Source organism: Telmatherina bonti, assembly GCF_933228915.1.
Source record: "Telmatherina bonti genome assembly, chromosome: 17".
In the NCBI taxonomy this organism is placed as follows: Eukaryota; Metazoa; Chordata; class Actinopteri; order Atheriniformes; family Telmatherinidae; genus Telmatherina; species Telmatherina bonti.
Genome location: NC_136615.1, coordinates 20361358 through 20383351, shown reverse-complemented (window position 1 = coordinate 20383351; position 21994 = coordinate 20361358). Strand labels below are relative to the sequence as shown.

The window sequence follows — 21994 nt, the reverse complement described above, 5'->3', positions numbered from 1 at the left end:
TTGTACAGTTGTCCACTAAATCAAGACAAAAACACAATACTTCAACATCTTGCATGTTAAAATGTTAGAAGTAAATACTGAATTTATTCTACTGCATTTTACTCTACATAGTTGGATTAACAGTAAAAAAAAAAAAAACAACTACAAAATGCAGGCAGGATTTAAAGAGAAAATATGCAGCACACATACGGACATGATCAAAGTGATGAAATTAGGTAATATGTTCTCTGGTGATTACGGCTCAGCAGCAGAGATGGCTGGGAAAGCATGTGTTTGGCAGCTGAGAAACACCATTGTGGTCCAATTTTAGCTACAAACTCCCCCTGACTAGCTAAACCAAAAGTAGGTCACAATTCTGAGGGATCAAGTTCCCACAAAAACCTGAACTGAACCGGTACAAGTAGATAAAAAGATTGACAAAACTATAATGTTGCAAGGTGGAAATGATTGTACAATGGTATGAAAGAATCACAACTGCAAAAGGTTTCTGTTGACTGCCCAGAAGAGTCACACTGACCCCCCCCAAAAAAAGCATCCACTGAAAAAAGCCAAGCATCATAATGCCAACTGAACAGCAGCTATAGTACTTGAGTTCACATGTCAAAATGGTCTAAAATGTAAACTTGTTTAAACAAGGAATTCCATTAACTTAATTTTTTAGATTATTAGGTAGAGGCATTGATCACTCATAATCATCAAACTGTAAGTTAGCTTCATAATTAAATGTGATGCTGAAATAAATTAAAGAGGCTAAAAAGATCACAAGTCACAAGAAAAAGAATAATTAAATTCATAAAACTACGTCATACTAACCCATGTCATAAAACAAATTAATAAAAGTGCCTGCATACACATGTATGGTAATGACATTACAAAATGAAATTATAAATAAAAATGGGCATTAATAAAAACTAATGAAAAAAAATACTGAAACATTTCTCATCATGGTGTTTTAACACTGTTTCTCTTTCGAAAAATAATTTTTCGCTGTGTTAAATGATAATTTTTTTTGCCTCTGGATGTTTTTAAAACCAATATTCAGAGCTCAGCTGCACTTTTCTGAAGCCCTAAGTAAAACTAATTCCAAGGGCAGGACAGATGGCCTCTGACAGCTGCCTAAAACTGTCCTACAGCCCACAAAAACTGCAAAGGATGCTTGCAACTTTACAAAAATAACATTTTACAACATATTCATTGAGCTTCTTTATTCAAATCACTAGTGTAGGAAAGAAGGTGTAAATATATACATTCAATAGAAAAGCTGGAATTACAGGAGCTGAGTTTCTGAGAGAAAATCTTGTGCCAGTGGATGAACTTTGTCGCAGGGGTCTCAGATCCCCCAAATATCACCACCACCAGAGATGAAGTCCCATGGCTAGAAGCTCATTTTTACCTGCAGTGCTCCAAAAGATTATTCCCTGAGGAGAAAATATATCTTCTTAAATTTCTGTCTAAATGTGTGATGTGTGAAGGCTGGCATTATGTCACAGATGCAGTTTAGCGGCAAGATAATCTTCCAAATAATTAATTAAATATGAAATCTTTTCCATTTAAAAGTAAAATTTTAGAGTCTCTGACTTCATAGTAACATCACAAGCTACATCAACTGCAAGCTCACCTCAAAAATTTTGAGAAGTGTCCCTATGTAGAAGCTATGGATATTAAAAGAGACTCCAAGTGCAGCTGGCATAATTGCAAACACAAATAGAAAAATAAACCACATAGTGAGGAAGATGCTAAGATAACTACAGGGCAGATTGCCAAGAGGCAATGTAAAAAGTCATGCTGTGAACAGCAGGAACAACACAAGACTAACAAAACTGCAGGACATGCTGAAACCATGAGGTTTATGGACACTCTTCTGCACGGTTTACAGCCACAGTGATTGACGCATCAGGAGTAACTTCCATGCTTCTGAAAAACAGCATAGAATAAGAGACTATATAAGAATAAACATAATAATCCCATATAGCAAGCTGTAATAATTTGCACTTGTCATAAAGCAATATTTTATTCATAATAAAACATAGAGAACATATAAACTGTTTAAAAGGAGATATTTTATAATTTAATGAGAAAAAATTGCGTTATCTTGCAATTGTTGGTAGTAACACCTTAAAAATATTGGGATATATTTCAATGTGCTCACTGTATAACATTTTAATTCACAAAAATAAATACAAGAGGCTAAATATTAAATATTTGTTCATGTGTTTTATATGTATGTATATATATATATATATATATATATATATATATATATATATATATATATATATATATATATATATATATATATAAATATATATATATATATACATACACATACATACATATATATTTTTATATTTATCTAATGTTTTTTTTTTTTTTTTCTGCTCTGCAAGAATACACTTTCGGAAAACAAACAAAAGCCTAAAGTCTCAAAATTGATTTAAAGCACTTGGGGAAAGATCAGTCAATGTAATGTGCTATATGCTAAAGGTAACTGGCGAACTGGACATTAGTCGTACTGAGTTATGAAACAAAGGAAATATGCGTAAATGGTCAGGGAGAAACACTGATCCACAGGTGTAAAACACTATTATTAAGCTAGCTTTAAGTTAGCACGCTAACTAACTGCTAACCGTGACAACAGACTCTTACCGTCTTTCAAATATAACATTAGAAGAGAGAAAATGAGAGGCGATCAGGTGGTGCTCCATCTGGATTTCTAATTCACAGGATCTCTCAAGCTGTGCTGATAGTAAGTTTTTATTTTATTTATTTATTTTTTTTTTTATTCAGGCAACATGCCAAGCAACAGACTGAGGCGTATGGTGTCACCATGACAACTAGAGGCCAATCAGGACTATCGTCACTGCGCAGTGGGCTGGAAATGAACCTTAAATCTGATTAAGGGTGATTCACCATGTAGTCCCTTCTTAAAACTGTGCTTTCTGACAGGAAAATAGACAAACCAGGACACATATTATGGTTCACGATGTAAAAGCTTTTATATTTCTATTTTTAGAAATCCCGGCCGTTTTGTGTAAACTCGCATATCCTCAAACGCTCAATCCATTATTTTTTCTTAATTTAGCCTACCACGGACACTAATTTCACTATAAAAAGGCAAGATGTTCTATTAACTAATTTCTGCCTTATTGCTGTGGGAATGTCCCTCTTTGTCTTTCATAAGCTAAATGAGAGTGCGAAGTAGAAATCAGAGGAAAGGGGAAAACAAACAGGAAAAACAAGCAAAAAGAAATCTAAAATTAAGGCTTTTGTTTACTGTTTACAATTTATTAAACATAACTACATAAAAAAAAAAGCACACAATATCCCCAAGATGGAATAAAAATTTTTATTTCTTTATTTATCCTGCTACAAATTGCACTAGTTTTGCAACATGCATAGTTTCACACAGTTAAGACAGCAAAATCACAAAGTAAGATTTCCCTTTTAAAGAATACCTTAATTTAAGAGCATGCATATACCCTCATGGTAATTTATGAACAGTCTTGCAATAGTGCAGCTGTCACAACACTTACTAAACTGAATTAAAATTCAGCAATATTTTCTGAACTTTCTTTGGCTTTTTTCATAAAGAAGCACATACTGCTTCCTTACACATATCAATAATAAATGTAATGAAATTGGTTCAGGATTACACTGGTCTACAGGAGCATGGAAAAGGTTGATTGTTCTATTCACTTTGAGGTATTATAGTTTAAAAAGTGTAGCCATTCCCCAAAAACTTTTTTTTAAAAATCTGAAATCTGTCTGAAAAGAAAATCAAAGCATTAACAGACTCTTTATTTCATTGATTGAACTCGTAACAACACAGTCCAACCAAAACCATGTTTCATGTATTCCGAGTTCTCATGCATAATTATAATCAGACATAGTAAAATATACAAATAATTTAAAGGCTTATCACAGTTATAAAGATGAGCAATAATTCCCTTGCAGACTGTCAGCGGGTGCAGGAGTCTCATAGCCTTATGTACACTGGAAATAATATGTTTATCACAGTAAGATGGGCATAATGTTTTTGAAGTCAAAAGAAGAAACATTGGTGCTACATTACACTTTATCACCTGACAAATACTGGTCTTAAATAATCTGGGTTTGATGACAGTCTCCGGTGACAATTTACGAAGAGAAACAACAATATGCAAGAAGAATAAACACACAGATATGAATAGGTAACAATGCATTTTTCCATATTACCTTTGTATTTGTGCTTGATATAACCTCAGCATTAACATGGAATGTGCTGTGTCAGTTTGGGTCTCTGCTGGCATACTGCTGGCATATCTTAAAAATATATATCATCTTAATTGCTACAACATACATTTATAATAACTTTTATCTGCATTTGAGAAAAATTACTCAAACATCATTTCACCCTTTAACCACTGGGTTGAATCACATAAAATCATTAATCAAGCAAAATACAGTTTTAAAATGTGTCCCACAAAAGTAAGAAATGCAGCCGTTGGTTTTGTTTATGCTCTAAGGAACAGCAGCAGTGTGTTATTAACAGTGCTCCCACTGGCTGTAGTCATCAGCCACTGTGCTTCAGCACGGCAGTTTCAGGGCAGGTTGATATGTATTTTTGCTGCCTTTTTTATGGACAGTTCAAGAAGTTCAAGATCTATCTTAAATCTGTGCTGGACTTTTAAAATTTCTTTCAAATCTAGGATAGATTCCTGGGTTTTTTCAGTGCCTGAGATGTGTCACTGAACTGAACTCACCGAGACATCATCCGGACAAATTCTGTGAATTAAAAAAGAAGAGATTGTTCACAAAATGAAGAACCATCTTTAGTTGAAATATATATAAAATAATTAAAATGAGAAATTAATTTTGCTTGACAAGAGCTAAATTTTAATTGACACCACCACTAAAAAAAGACTACCAGAATTATTGGGTTTCTAATCTCGCTGAAGGTCACCACAAAACAAAGTGTTTCCTTTTTCAGGTAATGAAGCATTCAGTTGGAATGTTGCCAGAGAAATTAAACAAAATAACAATTGGAAACAGAGTTACCTGTTAATTTCTTTTAATTAAAGGTGTTCTGATAGATTTGATTACAGTTGTGCGATTTTTCCACAAATCATTACACTCGAGAGAAGTTGGGCACGAAACCAACATAGCCTTCTTACCAGGCTATGTTCACAGCTAAGTGTCTATACTAATTTATCTAGATTAGCCTGTTTGGAACAGAAAACCCAGGATTACCTTTTAGTCTAGGTTAACATTGCCGCTGAACCAGCAAACCTTAATAACCCCCAAGAAACTAGTGTTCTGGAAATGTATGGTTTATGATTGAGTTTTCTAACAAAGAGCAGATATGAAAAAAAGAAATTTAAAAAAAAAACCTTGTTATTCATTGAGGTCATTGTTCCAGTGATTATAATCTTCTTAAGTCCTGATTTGTAATGCTACATATACAGTATTTATAGTATAGTATAGTATGGTACAAAAAACACACAACTACCTAGTTTTCTCTCTAAACTGCTTCAATTTGGCATGGGATTGTTTTCAGAAGAAGTAAGCAGCTGGTTTCAACAGACAACCTCCAATGACTGCTGCACACTGCTTGGCAGCAGACAAAAGTCAGACAATGGAATTGATTTAATGAGCATATACATGTATTGAATGGGCTTTGGACCTTTTATCAACTGCATGTAAAACACAACAAAACAAAATATAAAATTGTATGTTGCAGTAAAATTACTCTCCCTGCTATTTTTATCCATTCCTGCTTGTGCGCATCATTTTCTTGGTGTGTAATCTTGTAGGTGAAAAAAATCCCTTGGCAAAGAAATAATCTGACAAACATTCCTTCATCCCATCAACTCAGTACCAGAATGATATGAAATTACAAAACTGATACATATTGGAATTTAGATAGATATAAATCTGTGTATGTTTCACTAACAAACAGCAGAGTGTTGACAACCCATAGAAAATATGTAAACATATATCAGAACCATGTGTTTTGGTGTATTTGCTAAATATGTCTGCTTTTTTACCTTCAAAGTCCACATGTCCATCTCCATTTAAATCAATGTCTCGTAAAATCTCCTCCAGATCTCTGTGTCCAACCTGAAAAAGTTAAGTTGTAAGGAGAGTGGGAACATCTGTGGCACAAATTCAGAATACTGTTACATGTAGAGACGACAGACTAAAATCAGGCAGACAGTGACTGACGGAGCACGATGAAGAGGAGGGCAAATTCTCCCAGCAGCTGTTTACCTGCTGTCCTAACAGTTTTTTCATTGCTTCTCTGAGTTCAGCAGTGCTGATCTGGCCGTCACCGTTAGTGTCAAACTGAAATTGATAAATGTAAACAGATCATTAAAACATTAATCATTTGAATTAAATCACAATATGAAATCACCATATCTCTTGTCTTTTTCATTCATATTGACCTGTTTCTGTTTGTATTACTTACCTCCTTGAAAGCATCCCTCAGTTCCTTCACCCCGATCATGTCTGCTGTTTCAGCCAGCAGTTTGGGTCCCATGAGTTCAACAAAGTCCTCAAAGTCAACATGTCCTCCCACTAATGGGCAGATGGAAAAGAAGGGTTAAGCTCAGTATAGACGCAACATCACCAGATCTTTTTTCTCCAGTTGTCAATGGGTGTGTACAAAACTTTCTGCACATTTGACACTGAGTAGTCAGTGTGAAGCAAAATAGGCTAAAATAATTCAAATACATGGTCAGGCAAACAAATACAGTTCTAGTTACAGTTCATGTTGATCTGCTGGCTCAGTTCTATTAATTCCATCTCTGTTGGCATGTATCCCATCGTTCTCATGCAGTTCCCCAGGTCTTTACAGCCAATAAACCCATCTTTGTCTTTGTCAAACTCCTTGAAGGCCTCACGCAGCTCTATAGGACAAGCAAGAGAAAAAAATTACAAGAGGACATATCAGTAAAAGAGGAAGAGGAAATATCAGTTTAACTTGTGTACTTTGTTGGTGCCAAATATAGTATCATACCATCCATTTCTTCTGGCCTCAACTCCCGGTCCTGTGAGGGATTACAATGCAAGGTTAGGATCCAAATACTGCTGACATGTCACAAGTCATGCCAACACCCAGCATTTCTCTCACAACAGGATGCTGTGGAAATAAGAAGGTGACTTCCAGTGTGCGCCAACCCTTTTCAGGTTTGCTTCCAACTAAGGAGGAAGAGCTCATCAGTGAGATCACACGTTAAAGAAAACATGCTGAGTCTTTGCAATTTGTTTGAAAATTTGGCACTTGGATCAAAGTGAAATACAGAAATAGTAGTTGAATGAGGTTAATGTGCATATTGTTAGCACTTGCAGAAAAGGAAACCCCTTTTATTTATATGATGTGAGTTGAAAATTGGCTTGTTTTTATCAGCGAGTTGCTTGAATTTCTGAAAGTGCAGAAAGCTGTTTCAGACTAAATAGTCCCTTTAAAGTGCCACTCCACTGCGTTTGAAGAATTCAGTCCTAATCCCCAAGTGAAGCAAGCAGCACTGTCTAGGAAGCCATAATCTGCAATTAATATTTCAGGATCATTGTCTTTTATTTGTACTAACACTTTGATATATTTTGTCCTCTTGTGGGGATAGTTGAAGAGAAATTATACCCATGTGAGACGACTTTCAGACAAAACCATACGCATATTGCTTCTTTACTCCTCCAGTGTCCACCATGCTCCAGAGTTATGAATCCAACCTGATGTTTAAGCATTTGCCGCACACATACAAACAGACACACTTTTTTAAATTTTTTTTTACCATGTTAATATTTAAGACTCCTCCTATAAAGATTTCAAGTTGTCAAAATACCATCTTCTCTGCACTACTTCTCTTTTTTTCAAGAACTGACTTTTACAGTAGAAGGTGATCACTGCACACACTCATAATGTGCTTTGCTTAGTGTGCATGAACTGCATCATCTGCTAACCTTACTCAGCATGCATGCACATGATATTTTGGACTTACGTACAGCCTGCCGGCTCTCAGCGAAGCCCTTGCGTAGAAAGATGCAAGCAGGACCCAGTACGTTGTGCATGTTGGCTCCGTTCTGGGCTAGGGCTACTAGTGGCTCTAGATAGGCCCCCCCAGATCCCCCCTCCTCACAGGACTGCACTGCTTTGTAGTTCTTCTTCTGGTCCTGGAGCAGCATCCAGGGTGAAGGACCAGATATCGGAGTAGAGGCAAAGACAGGGGTAGAGACTGTGACTCAATTTGTTGATTAATGGTGTCAACAAGGAGCCAACATGGAGTTGGGAGGATGGGGATGCTCAGAGGGGATCGTGGGTGACAGACATGTCTGCCAGTTATTAGAAGGTGTGGATCCAGGTTAGTCACAATAGGAAAAGGAGTTCAGTCAGACAGAAAAGGGTATAATACATGTTTCATGACATAGCAACTGATGCCATCTATGAATCCATCCTGCTTAATGAAACTGCAGAAACTCTCCACATGATCTGTAACAAACAAGCCCAGTCATCTAACTCCATACAAAAGCCATTCACCTCTTTTCATCTTGAAATGATCACTTTTTACCGCCTTATGACTGTTCACCTGTATTTTCCAAATCAATGCACTACAACACAGTGAGCACAATATTTCCAGACTCCATACTGTATAAATGACAGCCAGACCTTGTCAGTAATAGTCATATTGTGAAATATTAAATATCTAAATGTTCAATGTCCCAAAAACAATTAAAAAGAGAAGCAACCTGATGATACAATGGAGATCAAACATGCATTACAGTTCCACAACTAGTTGAGGGAGGTGCGATTGACTTTCTGTGCTTCAATTTAAAGGGGATGTTGCATGCAAAAATTACTTCTAAGGGCTTAGAATTGTCTTGTATGGCTTTTTAAGTCACGAACAGACCAAAAATTCCTATAAAAAACAACCCTAGGACTAACTAAAGTTTTAGCAAACTTTGAAATTAAGCATCTAAACAGCCCGTTTTAAAATGTCAGTTTTTTGACGTCATAAACTATTAAGCTCCTCCCTCTCTACTGGTCTTTAACCATTTGATGCATGTGTGGGGTTTGCTCGCCCTCCCCAGTAGGAGCTGTGGCCAGTCGGATGGAAGAGGCTTCTCTACATAAACTCCCAGAATCAGAGGGAAAAGGAGCTGCCTGGAACAAAGCGTCACCTGAGCACTGCTGTCAAGGGGGTGAGAGAGAAGCGGCTGCACTCGAACTATGGACCATGTTTACCATAGCAGGGCTCCAAAGTTTAAATGATATATCAGAGAACTGTTTCAGATTGGGTATAAAGTGCATTCATTTTCCCCTTAAAAGACTCGTGCCTTGGTCCTTTGCAGTCAGTGTTTTGCATTTCCCCATAAGTGGCAACATTTGGCCTTTTTTGTGAACACAAAGCAACAGAGTTGTCCAGAAGATAGAGAAAAAATGCTGTCAACCATAAGATTATAATTACCAATTAGGTAATCAGCCAGGGGCCAAATGCTGTTGTTACAGCAGTCAGCCCAATTACTGAGGGAGCTACAGGTTAATTAAAAACAGACAATCTCTGACTGCCTCTAAATAAAGTCAAATATGGTCCAGTCATCCTGCTAAAACTGGAGTTATAAGTAGCCTAATGCAGCTCATAAGATGCAATTAGTAAATGGATTATGATATGCACTTTTTTTTTTTATTAAACTGAGATTTATAAAGCTGTGATTTTCCTCATTCCTGCTAAAACATGGAATGCTGGTTTTTTATCTACATTGCAATGTCCAATTCAGCAAAGAATTATCTACTTCTGCCAAAGCAAGTGGAATAGACTCAATATCTGAACAAATTACCAAGGGTCCTTTTAACTGCTGCTTTAATAATCTCTGACATGAGCTGGTCCCATTGTCAGACGCATATACAGCAAACGTAGGACATTCACATGCACATCCAAAGAAAGGTTTCAGTGTAAGCTTGTGTTAATGCAGAAATACACTGTATTTTATGCTTTACAAATGACCTTCACACTCCATCTGTTACAATGCCACTCCTAATGCCAGTTTGTGCATTCCTACAGTTCTCACTACAGGAACGGATGCCCACTGGGTAATCTGACCAAGTGATGCATGGAACTGGGCTGGCCAAGCTACATCATGCCAGAAAAGTACTATGAAGCCTCGTGCTAGCAGTTATATAACATAAAAAACCCGTACACACACACACACACACACACACACAGAAAAACACAAATCTGGAAGAGAGAGGACAACTGAGGTCAAGAAAGAATTTCTGCAGTACTACAACCCATTCTGAACAGATGGCATCAACAGTTCCTTGTCATATTGTGCGTCCTCTAGGATGTGCAGCTGCTGATATGAAAGAAATTCTATTTGTGGGGTTCATTTCCGCAGTAAGAGTCTATTCAAGTTTCGGCTGACTTGGCACGGACTGCAAATTTAAGATGTATTTCCAAATTAGACACATCAAAAGACTGTGCTGATTGAGAATTTAAGCAAAAAAAATTTGATTATTGCGCACCAGATCGCAACATCAACTGACTGATATCATCCAGCAGGCGCTTTAACAACACAACGGCATAATGTGCTTTTTATTGAGGAAGGTTTCAAATGCAGCCTAGGTAACTTAAGGTTAGGAAAAATTTACAGACTCGGTCAACAGGTATAACAAAAGCTCACTGATCACTGCACAGTTCTTCCAACTACAACTATGCAGTGTGAGTAAAAAAATAGACATAATATGGATGCAGGATGAGTCTTAAGGACAGCCAACTGTTACAAGTTTAAACGGCAGTCGTGTTATACTACAGTATGAGCTTTACTTGTGTATCCACTCATAGGCTCCAGCAGTTCAATGCAGCCTGGCAGTGAATTGTCAGACAGAACAGAGCGATCAGTCAGTAAAGATTCTGTCAAATTTAGTAGCCATTGGTCCAGTTGGGGACACACCATTACACAAACATGCACCAGGAGTCAGGGCAGGCAGGGAGATCACAACAGGGTGAAAAACCTCAGAGCAGATCTTACCTTTTTGGTGAAAATTTTTAGCGACTTTACAGAGTTTCCCATTGCAAAAAACAGCATCAGTTAAAAAAAATGCTTTATGTTTTCTCGCTAAATTTGGTGATGTGCCTGTCTGTAAGTGCACGTGTATGCATGTGTGTTTGCATGTGTTTCCAGGCATGCATCAGAATAGGAGTCATTAGGAAGGTAGAGAGGTTTCAGTGGGTCATTGACTAATACAAGAGGACATTTAGGAAAAGAGAGAGGGACCGTAGGAGTTGGAGAAGAGGATAAGACAGGAAAAGATGAAGGATTGTGCAGGGCGGAGAGGACCTTGAGGCAATGATGCTAAACAGTATGAGGGAAGGGATGCTGAGACAAAGAGGGAAATATGTAAAGAGGAATGAAGGACAGGTCAGAGGAACATAAAGAATAGTAATGAAGAGGAAGCATGCATGTGATCAGCGCAAGATGCAAGTGCCAGAAGTGGAGAAGCAGGATTGCTTATTCATCCCATACTCTCTCCTACAGTGTCTTCCCTTCCCTCCTCCCTCTCCTCTACCCTCTATCTCTCTTTGTGTGTCCGTCAGTCTGTCTCGTGCTCTTTTTCCCACAGCCCCCAACTACCACCAACTCCACAGTTTTAAACCATCTATGTGACAGAAGAAGCTCGTTCGGACAAGCATATTACCTTCCCCTGAGCAAGATGCTGGAGACACTAATCCAAATATGCTCACACAAACACACACACACACACACACACACACATACACACACACACACACACACACACACACACACACACACACACACACACACACACACACACACACAGACTCGCATACACTTGACTAAACACACTTGGATGTTGGGTTTGTGGAGCTAAAAATATAACACGCTTTCTCTCTCCCCCACCCCTAGTCTCCCTGCTCTACCCCCAGCATCTATCCGCCTCTACATAGAGGCATCACAAAGTCATGTTAAGCTTGAAGGGCTTGGATTCAGATCAAAGCCAAAATGTGCAAGAAATGACACAAGGATGCCGAGCCACAATGCTGGAGGATGCAAAGCAGCACGTGCAAAAGCAAATACACACAGACAGGCAAAGAAATGCTCTCTCACTGCCTGTCTGGTCCACACACATACCAATTTTTTGTTAAGAACAGGGCCTATATGGGGCTAATCTAAAAGATAGTGGTAAAAAAATAGTACAATTTCTACGAAACCATTAATCTACTACTTTATACTTAAACTCTGCAAATGTAGCACTGTTTATGCCATTACATAAATATTGCAGTCTAGATATATTTCATCTAAGCAGTAAGCAGTAAAATAAGATTTTTTTTTATTTAATGTAATGAGTTGCTGTAACCAAAGTCTATTTTAAGTGGGGGTTTTTTTGTTTGTTCTGTTTTTTTCATTTTGTTTTGTCATCCTATCATCCAATAGGTGTCACTTATATTGTTGTCAGGTGAAGATTGTTTAGAATCTCAGGTTGGATTTTTTTGTTTTCTATATATCTTTGTCTCCTCCTTTTTTCTGTCTATTTCTGTTTCCATGTTTTTTCTGTCCCCTTCTGTCAGGTCCAGCGATACTATGTAAATTCCATTACAAATTACTTAAAAAAACAACTTAAAAATTCAGATTATCAAAGGGATCTTTTTACCTACAAAAGTCTTCTTGGTAGAGCAAATTTACTCATTTGGCAAATGACTTTTTTGGAGATTATTTTATGACCATGGTGCATGGTGGGAATCTTTTTTTTTTTTTTTTTTTTTTTTTTTTTTTTACCAAAGCTTGTCAAAGGTCAAGGAACATTCAAGTGCAACCACTTGGAGGATAGATGGTACTTAGAGATGACAGAAAAAAGGGTACCAACAAAGATTAGCATATAGCAGTACTGTTGTACACAAATGGTCAGTGATGTCTGGTTCAACTTATGTAAATTGCTTATAAAAAAAATTATGAATAAAATAGAAGCCAGAAGTAAACTTGGAGAATAACTTTAGTTATTCTCAAGAAAATCAGATTTGTGACCATCTCCTTGGACACACTGTGTCTTAAAAGGAAAGTAAGTTCTAAATCATTTAAGAGTTTTATGGTCAAAGTTAATAGTCAGGAGTTTGTCTCAAAACAGTTCACGATCCACACGATCAGATTTTCAAATCAAGAGTCAAAGTCTCGTCTTTTTTTCTGTCCAAGCCCCCAGTAGCATAATACTGCAGTAATACTGTGCCCACTGCTAAAGCCAAGCCCGAAATTCTCAGAAAATCTCATTGGATAAAAACTGTCAGTTGTTAAACAACCCGTGCTTCAAAGATCTCAGCCAGGACTGTTTTGAAACGGTGGAACACTTGTTTTACAGAACGATTTCCAACTTTATATAAGAAATGAACCTGTGCAGCTTTCCAAATTGTAGGTATTGTGCTTGATTGAAGAGTTAAATTAAATACATGCACAACAGGCTCAGCAACTTTATTTGAAACCATTTTTCAGGGATAAGAATCCAGGTTGTCTGTCCTGGAAGATTTTTTGAGATCAGCGATTGTTCTCTGTCTTTTAGCTGCTTTTTTTGTGACTTAAATTTTCAAAAGAGGAAACTGCTGAATGCCAGCTTTCAAACCAAATGTCCAAGTTGATGCTGCGTCTGTGTTTCTTAAAAATAGTCCATTATATATTTACGTTTCTCATGAAAACTATGGAAGCTAGACTGACAGCTTCCCACAGAAGTACAATGTGCTCTGACAATGCAACTGTCCTCTGCAGACACCTCACACTAGTTGATACTGGCTCTTGAACTGTTTTTTGTTGTTGTTGTTGTTGTTGTTGTTGTTGTTGGTTGTTTAGTTTTTTAAGTATTTTAGGTGAGAAAGTCTCAACTATCCTGAGATCACTTATTATTATTATTATTATTATTGGACTAATCCAGAATGAATAATACCATACTAGTAAGACACATCTCTGGTGTAAGTATTTCATGTAATTTTATCCCAATAAATAGCATAAGAAATTACTCAGACTATTTGTCAGTCCTTGAGAGGACAGTATGTGTAATTTAAAATGGGGAGTGGGTCACTTATTATCACGTGGCATGCTTTATGGTTGAAGAACAGAACAGTATATTAGATATTATAAGCACTTCAAGTTCCCAGAGATTTGATAAGATTATTAGTAATGGAGCCATCAAGGTCTGAGCTTCATTGTTTAATGTAGACTTGCATGTATCACAGAAGATTAGTGCACAATGAAGCTCTGATGTTTTTCTCTTAAAGGAACTATTTGATTTTTCAAAACTAATGCTTTTTTTCCTCTTCAAAAGTTTGAATTGGGGGCTGTGTGGTGATGTAATGGTTAGCACTGTAGCCTCAAAGCAAGAATGTTGGTGAACCTTGACTGAGTCTTTCCATGTGGCTTTTGCATGATCTTCTTTCCACCATTCAAAAACATTCCCACAACCCTGAACTGGGTCAAACAGTTATGAAAAACTGATCAGTATAAGTTAAATTGTGACAAATATGCAGTTATTTCCATCTTTTCTTTTATACTGAAAAAGTCAGGATTATTGAATTAGGGATAGATACCATGTAGATTGTTCCCAATTTACGTAGAAATTAGGTTTATAGTACCAAAGCAGTAATGGTTCTCAAAAAATCATACTTTTACTAAAATATTTTGGGCTGAAATTCATTAAAAAAAACGTTCAGATAAGTCCCTTTTCAGCTGATTAATGTCACAACAACCACTCTGCTTAGTTATGATCAAACATCCACCATTTGGGTCTAAAACAACAAACTACCACATGCAAAACCTCACTTTAAAAAACAAATATATACCAGGGCATCCACTCCTGAGGTAACGTTAGCATCAGTCACAGCAGTGCAAATATATGTCCATATTCTCCTCTCCTGTTCGACCTTGTCTGTTCTGTTATTTTAATAAATACATTCACGCTGAAGTTGTTTCAGATCTCACTCCCATTCAGTATCTGTGCAGCTCCTCAGTGCTGCTCTGTGGATGATTCATCCAGCCTCTCACCGGAGGCTCATTGTGAACTTCAGAACAGATCAGACGTCAGACACAGGAGCCGTCAGCTTTCATAATGTCACACCATAGTGTGCACGGGCATGGTTTCCACCTCTGTCTCTCTCCCTCTCTCTCTGTTTCTGTATCCTTTTCCTTCTCGCTTGCACACTTACTCACTCAGAAACTCCTGACTACAATTTTGCATATGTGTTTGGACACTGCATGTTAACAAGTTGCCTCTGTTAAATCAATATCAGATGTTATTGAGCTAAAATTATATCATAATAAACAAAAAAGTGTGATTTTTTTTTTAATGTATTCATTGCAAGGCAAAGATATTTCTATCTTTGAGCTGGACAGGAATCTCATTCAGAAAAAATTTAATAAATTGGTATTTACTGAAGATGTTGATGCCTGCATTATCCACGGTTATCAACTTTGACAAATGAGATGAGCAATGTAGGATAGAGAAGGAGGGGACTGGTGTGATAATGAACTCTCACGTACTAATCAGCTATCTTAATGAAGAGTCGCTGCATCATAAAGCATGATTTATGTATCTTTCATTTTAAGTTAAATAAAATCATTTGAAATCATAGGCAACATATTCTTCCTCTGTCTTTCAATTATACGCTCAATCCTAATGCAAAGACAAATTAATGATGTGACCATGAGACATATTTTGAGTGTATGGTTTCGTCAACAGCGGATGCATTAGAAAAAGAAAAAAAAACCATTTACGTCATCTTCTTGTGCTTTGGCTGAGACGTCACAGTTTCATCCCATTGCCGATTAATCCACTGAAATAGCACAACTATCAAATTTCATGCAGGATAGTGTAGTATTGTGCTGCAGCTTGTGCGTCAGCAAGGAAAAAAATGGATGCCTCATTTCACAGCATGTGCGTTGAATCTCCATTGCTTGTCCATAGAGCCCTTTTGCTCAACTTTCACTTTCTTTATCTGCTTTTTTCTTTCAGCATCAGGCCTCAGTAAGCATTTAGCACCATCACACAAGCATGAACCTAACATTCCTGCACAAGAGAACTGTGTGCATGAGCTCTAATCCTATTCTCTAAAAGAAGAGGGTTCAACAGAGGGAATTTTCTACCTCTGTCTTTGGCAGCACTGATATAAAAATACCCATCTGTGTCTAAAAATAGCCTAATATTCTCCAGACAATCTGCTGCGTATGCTGGGGTGAAAACAGCGCTGCTCTTCTCTTTTCTTACACTTCCAGATCCGGTCCTTTTTTTCTGTAACACGTGCCTCTTTTTTCGCCCATTCCTTCGTAGACGTCATCAAGGTCAGTGTGACCCAGGCAACAAAAAAAAAGGGCAGAAGAAAAGATGTCTTGTAAGAGTAAAGATTAAAAAAAGAGTGTGGGGCAGAAAGGAAACATCAGTGGAGGTGAGAAATAGGAAAAACCAGCTAAGAAAATGATGAGCTAATTTGTCACTTAAGACCTTTCCTCACATGGTCTTCAGAGCTGTCAGATGGGAGAAGGGCACTGACAGCTGAATAGTGCAATTATCAGGCCTGCCTACAAAAACCCTTTTCTTATTTTACCTCTGTCCTCGTAATTTCTCTCTTCCTTTTTCCTTCCTTTGCGTTCTTGCCCTGCTATCTTTTACTGGTTCACTGATGCCACACAGAATTAACTGTTAGGACTGTTGCCCCTCAAACACAAGCACTGAGTTCAAGCTCATCAGTACGGCACTTGCACCCTCTGCTGGATAATATATCCTTTCATCTAAATTGCATTTACAAAGAACACTCTCCTTGATGACTATTTCTCCACAGAAGATAACAGACCTCTTTCAATACTGCAGTTCAAGGTTGGCAAAGATCACAAACATGACTGTAAATGTTTAGTCACTTAGAATAGAAACAATGCTACTGGGAGGGGATAAAAAAAAACAGCTCTTGCTTCATCCCTTCATCAATGCTTGTTGTAGCTGGATTGTTTAAAGGCCAGAACATTTTGTGATGACTGCCTGTTTTAAACATACAAAATGTAGATGCTTTAAAAAAAAAAAAGAGAGAGATTTCATGACTTATTGTAATGCAACAACCTATTTCACCAACAAGCACAGCACAGGACTTTTTGCTTGCTGTGATTCATCTGAACTCTGGATGAATTATAAACTGGTACCTTACAGCAATATGTCTGTTCATGCTGGAAAGTAGTTCCTTGATTCACCAGTTAAAGTGATCGTCCCTGTCAGTTAGCATATTTGCTAAAGTGTATTTAATTTAGCCAAGAAAAGAAAAACCATTGCTGTGCTCCAGTCTCTCATAATCAGGTCTTGATGAGCTATTTTTAGCTTCTTTTACTTGCGGCAAATGAGCACTGTTGGGATTGTATGCAGATCTCAGTGTTACATAAGAAAGAAACAAAAGTGTTTGCACAGTTTGCCGTCTCAAACTGCATCACGCCGCATCTTTTCAAGGAGAACAAACAGCATATTGAAGTTTCATGGATATTTTCTTTTGTCGTTTTAGTTCATGTGCACACATGCATCATTCACTATTTGTTCCTTGTTTTTTCACACAAACAAATAAACTCATGTCCACTCATCAGTTCATCTTCAGAACTGCATCTGTGTCAGATATGAGTTCATTTCACGGTGACATCACCACAGAAATCAAACAGTCTGCATTTTTAAAACTTGATGCAATTTTTAAACTTGATGGTTCAGAAACTAATTTCACCACTAAATCAAAGCTAATGGAAGTCTAATGGAACCCTGCTTCCTCAGTGCCTTTAAATACTTCGTCACATCTGCAGCTCACATTAAACCACTTTTCTCACAATTCCTGGAATTTCAGTGATTTTGTGCAGTAAAAAATTAAACTTTTACATGTAATCACAAACATAATTGATAAAATCTCCCAGCTTTTTTGTCTTTTTACACATCTTAGCAGCTTTGGAGACTTCATATACACACCATACACCACTTTTTTTTTTTTTCTTTTTTGCTTCGCTGGAACCCCCCCAGGACTGATTGAAGCTTTGGCCTGGATTGAGAGGAGTTATTTCTGGAATACATTAGTGCACATGGAGGTAATTGTCTCCTCTTGAGCTTTTTATCATTAACAGAAAAAGAGGGATTTCAGTGAAACAAGAAGATTGGAAAAGAGAGGAGTGGGTGGAGTGAGGGAGATGAGGAACAAAAACTGTGGAGCTGCATAAAAAAACAGAGGGAATGTTCTATCTGGTAGAAAAACTATGTATTTTTTAGGTCCCCTCACAAGAATGAATAAATGATATTACTTATTGATTAACATGTACAAGTGGATAAATGTGTGTGTGTGTGTGTGTGTGAGTGTGTCTATGAGTGACAAGCTCTCATCTTTGAAACATTTTCCACACAGCGGGTAAGCTGATCCACCTGCTGATACTCGGGTGACAGTCACAATGAAAGCCACTGCATTCATATCAGCATGCGTAAAAGTAATGGACACCAGATATATACAGGAGCCAGATTTGAACTGAAAACACACATTCATTTTTAATCTGCTCTGCTGGGGTGGTTGCGGGTCAGTCACATGTGATGTTATAGGTTCCAGCTTCCACTGCATCTCACCTGAGAGCCTCCTTCAGTTATAGAAAACATCAGCAACACTTTCACTATGAGCATCCTGCAATGATATACAACCACTGCTCTCTGATGCTACAGCATAATACACCAAAAATAATGAGTTTTTGTTTTATTATTATGCTGATAGATCATTTTTGTGGATTGAAGAGAAAGTTAAAATTTATCATCTAAATATTTCTTCAATACTATTTCTGACATATGAAATGTTATAAATAGCCAGAACTATGCCTACAGTTATTGAAGGAACGCTGACTTTAATGCAAAGAATAAGATTTTGCAAGATGACTAACTTGGTCTTTTAGTGTCAAAATATTTTTTTCAGTAAAAAAAAAGTCAAGTACATAAACGATTTTAAAAAGCTTGAGAATCATGCTAAATACAAGTAATGAAGAATTTTGAACTGGATTGTAAATTTCTTTGCTGTGTACAGCAGTAAGGTGTTGTTTTAAAAGTGCTTTAACAATAAAGCTGAATTGGATTCATGGTGCTGCAAGTTATTATTTATTTACTATACAGCTTTAAAATTCACACCTGTGCTACATACCTCATCACTAAACACGCGAATGAGCTTTGAGCAATATAAATTGTTGTAAAAAAAAAAAAAAAGACTTTTTAAGTGATTTTGCAAAATAAATTTTCAAGTTATGAAGAAATAAATGTTGATTTTGTGAATCAAAACTTTAAAGATTAAGCTTTTTATTATGTACAGTGCAAACCCATCACGCACTGTCTCTTCTAGCCAGTCAACGTATTTTCCTGAGTTGGGCTTTGAATAAACTTTTAAACGTGCTTTTAAATTTCTCTGATCACCTGTCTTACCTGTCCAAAGACTGATTTTACTATAGGATGAAGGCTGGCGTCGTGCTGGGACACTGTGCTCAGTCTTTTGGACGTCCTGCTGGACGCGGACTGGGCAGGTGCGCTGGTCGCAGGTGTGTCGGAGCTGAGACTGGACGAGGACCCGCTGACTACTCTCTCGCTGGGTTCGAAGAAGAAAGCCGCGTCGTCCTCGTGTTTCGGATAAGATGGGGTTGGAGAGCTCCTCTTGACCTGACGGGAGCCCCCCTGAAGATGCTCTGCATGGTGCTGATCACCTCTAGAGGAGTCGTGGTGATGATGGTGATGTTTGGATCTGGAGGACTTGGAGCGCTCTTTCTGATACCGACTCGACCTGTGCTTGACATCCTCCTGAACGTAACCATCGTCCAGGTGACTCGGCTGCCGGTGAGAGTGACTTCTCTGCACCCGGTGATGCTCGCTGAAATTCCGAGAGTCGACATGTGCTGGTTGGCACAGAGGTCTCCGCGCACTGGCCTCGCACTCCTCTGTCCAGGGTGCATCCTCTCTGCCTCCAGCTGCGGTGGGATGATGGGTGCGGTGACTCCGGTGACCGTGAGGACCGTGATCCGAGTGTGCAGACCTGCGGTTGAGCCCTGATGACTTCAGCAGAGAAGTGGTCGACTCGCTTTTGGGGAGAGAAGAGCTCATGGTTTGCCTTCTCGCGCTTGACAGGCGAAATGTGGCTGATGGAAGATGAGACACGAGAACATGTGAGGAAGGCAGTCCTTGATGCACGTGCAGGTATTTGGCCTCATGCAGATGTTCCCCACACTTTAACCTGCATCCGCACGCTTGGCCATCTCAGGAAAGTCTGAAGTTGGAGCCGCATCCACCTGGTTGAGCAGTCACTGTGAAGTGCTGCCTGATGTGGCAGCCGGCGCTCAGACTGATGCTTCACAGGGGGGCTCCACTAAGTTCGGATGACAGCACTGTGTTGCGTCGCAGTGTGTCGCGCACACTGCACGTACATGGTTAATTAAGAAATACGTCACAGCAATCTGATAGCTTCTCGCATAGTCAACTTTGTCCTGTTTCATTGCAGGAGGACATGAAAGTGCACTGGAATAAATTGTCTGTAGGTTAAATCCCAGGTGGGCAAATAGGCTGTACATCGTCAGACCTACAGACAATGTGGTGGAAAACTCAAAGGTCAAAATGACAGTAGATGTCATATTGGAAATACTTCCTACTCTGTGTCTCACTCTAATCTAATATAATCTCACTCTTTTCTTGAAAGAAAAAAAAGATAATTTCCAGGCTGCTTGGTCAGATGACACCAATATATGTACATATATAAATAAATGAATAAATACACACACACACACCCACACCCACACACACACACACACACACACATATATAAATATATATATATATATATATATATATATATATATATATATATATATATATGTGTGTGTGTGTGTGTGTGTGTGTGTGTGTGTGTGTGTGTGTGTATAACATATATATACATACATATATATACATACATACATATATGCAAAGTTTACAGAAACTATGGAGCTTCAGTCAAAAAAATGTTTTTCCTTCATTTTTTTAAGTTTCTTTCACGTGTTACAATCCAACTAATTCCTACAAGTACTACATTCAGGCAGATATCAAATAATGTTACTTGGGTCATTATTCATCCAACCTCAAAGTTGACATCTTAAGTTCAGCTATAAAAGATGCCGTTTGCGGTTCATTTTTTATCACTGACAGCGCCAGCATTGTTTTTGTTTTTTTTTTCTTTTTAACGTGTTCCTATAAATTAAAGTGCAACTCATTCATCTTTTCACACAGTCTGCAAGACACAATGAGAAAATCAGGCGAAAAGCCAAGCTCAAATAGACAAAACAGCTACAAAAACAAAAATGTGTAAATCCTTTAGTCTCATCCCATCTGCAAACTCAGGGTCATAATTCTCACAGCAGATGTCAAAGGATTTAGGGCAAAGGGAAGTAATAATGTTAATAAATGCAGCCAATTAGACACTCAAGTTCTGAATTATGTTTCACAGAGGAAAGTAGAGAAATGAGCAGATTTTGCCCTCTCCTCTCTGGGGAATTTTTGTTCTCTGACATCTGTGTCTCTGCTCCAGGGTGAGGCAAAGTATGATCACTCTATTGCACTAATCTCCACTTCAACAGCAGTCTGGTTTAACTCCTGTGCTACCTTTTCATACAGTGCAGATCTCATCCAATGCAGGCATGTGTCACCAATGTTGGACTATAGTTACACATGTTCATAATGAGGCATTTTCAATTCTTCAGTTTTTACAATTCTTCGTCAACTATCCATACATATATACATACACATATCTAAATCAGATAAAACTGAAGTCTTCAGCAGTTGTTTATCGTGATGCTTACAATGTGTCCTTGCACTCCCTCTGCAGACACTGGGCTGCAGCAGGGGACATTCAAGCCTCTGGGTGCCAAATGGCCCATTTAATGTCCACAGAGACAAGGAGGCAGTGAAAAATAAAAGTATTGTAAGGACAAATAAACAAAACAAAACAAAACAAAAAAAATTGTAAAAATAATT

The 21994-nt window shown here is 37.9% G+C and overlaps 1 protein-coding gene across 2 annotated transcripts; it reads right to left on the bottom strand.

Annotated features, from left to right (window-relative positions):
- Positions 1-4738: 4738 nt before the first annotated feature.
- On the bottom strand, positions 4739-20095 carry cabp1b (calcium binding protein 1b; the record flags this gene model as incomplete). Of its 2 annotated transcripts, XM_079256717.1 has the most annotated exons (8): positions 4739-4764; positions 6027-6099; positions 6250-6324; positions 6449-6558; positions 6747-6890; positions 7001-7031; positions 7984-8151; positions 19427-20095. In XM_079256717.1, the coding sequence occupies 8 exons, from the start codon at positions 20093-20095 to the stop codon at positions 4739-4741; spliced, it is 1296 nt and encodes a 431-aa protein (XP_079112843.1). The 2 variants fall into 2 exon arrangements, with proteins under 2 accessions (XP_079112843.1, XP_079112844.1); XM_079256718.1 differs by lacking the exons at positions 7984-8151; positions 19427-20095 and adding an exon at positions 11005-11046.
- Between the last annotated feature and the right edge of the window lie 1899 nt (positions 20096-21994).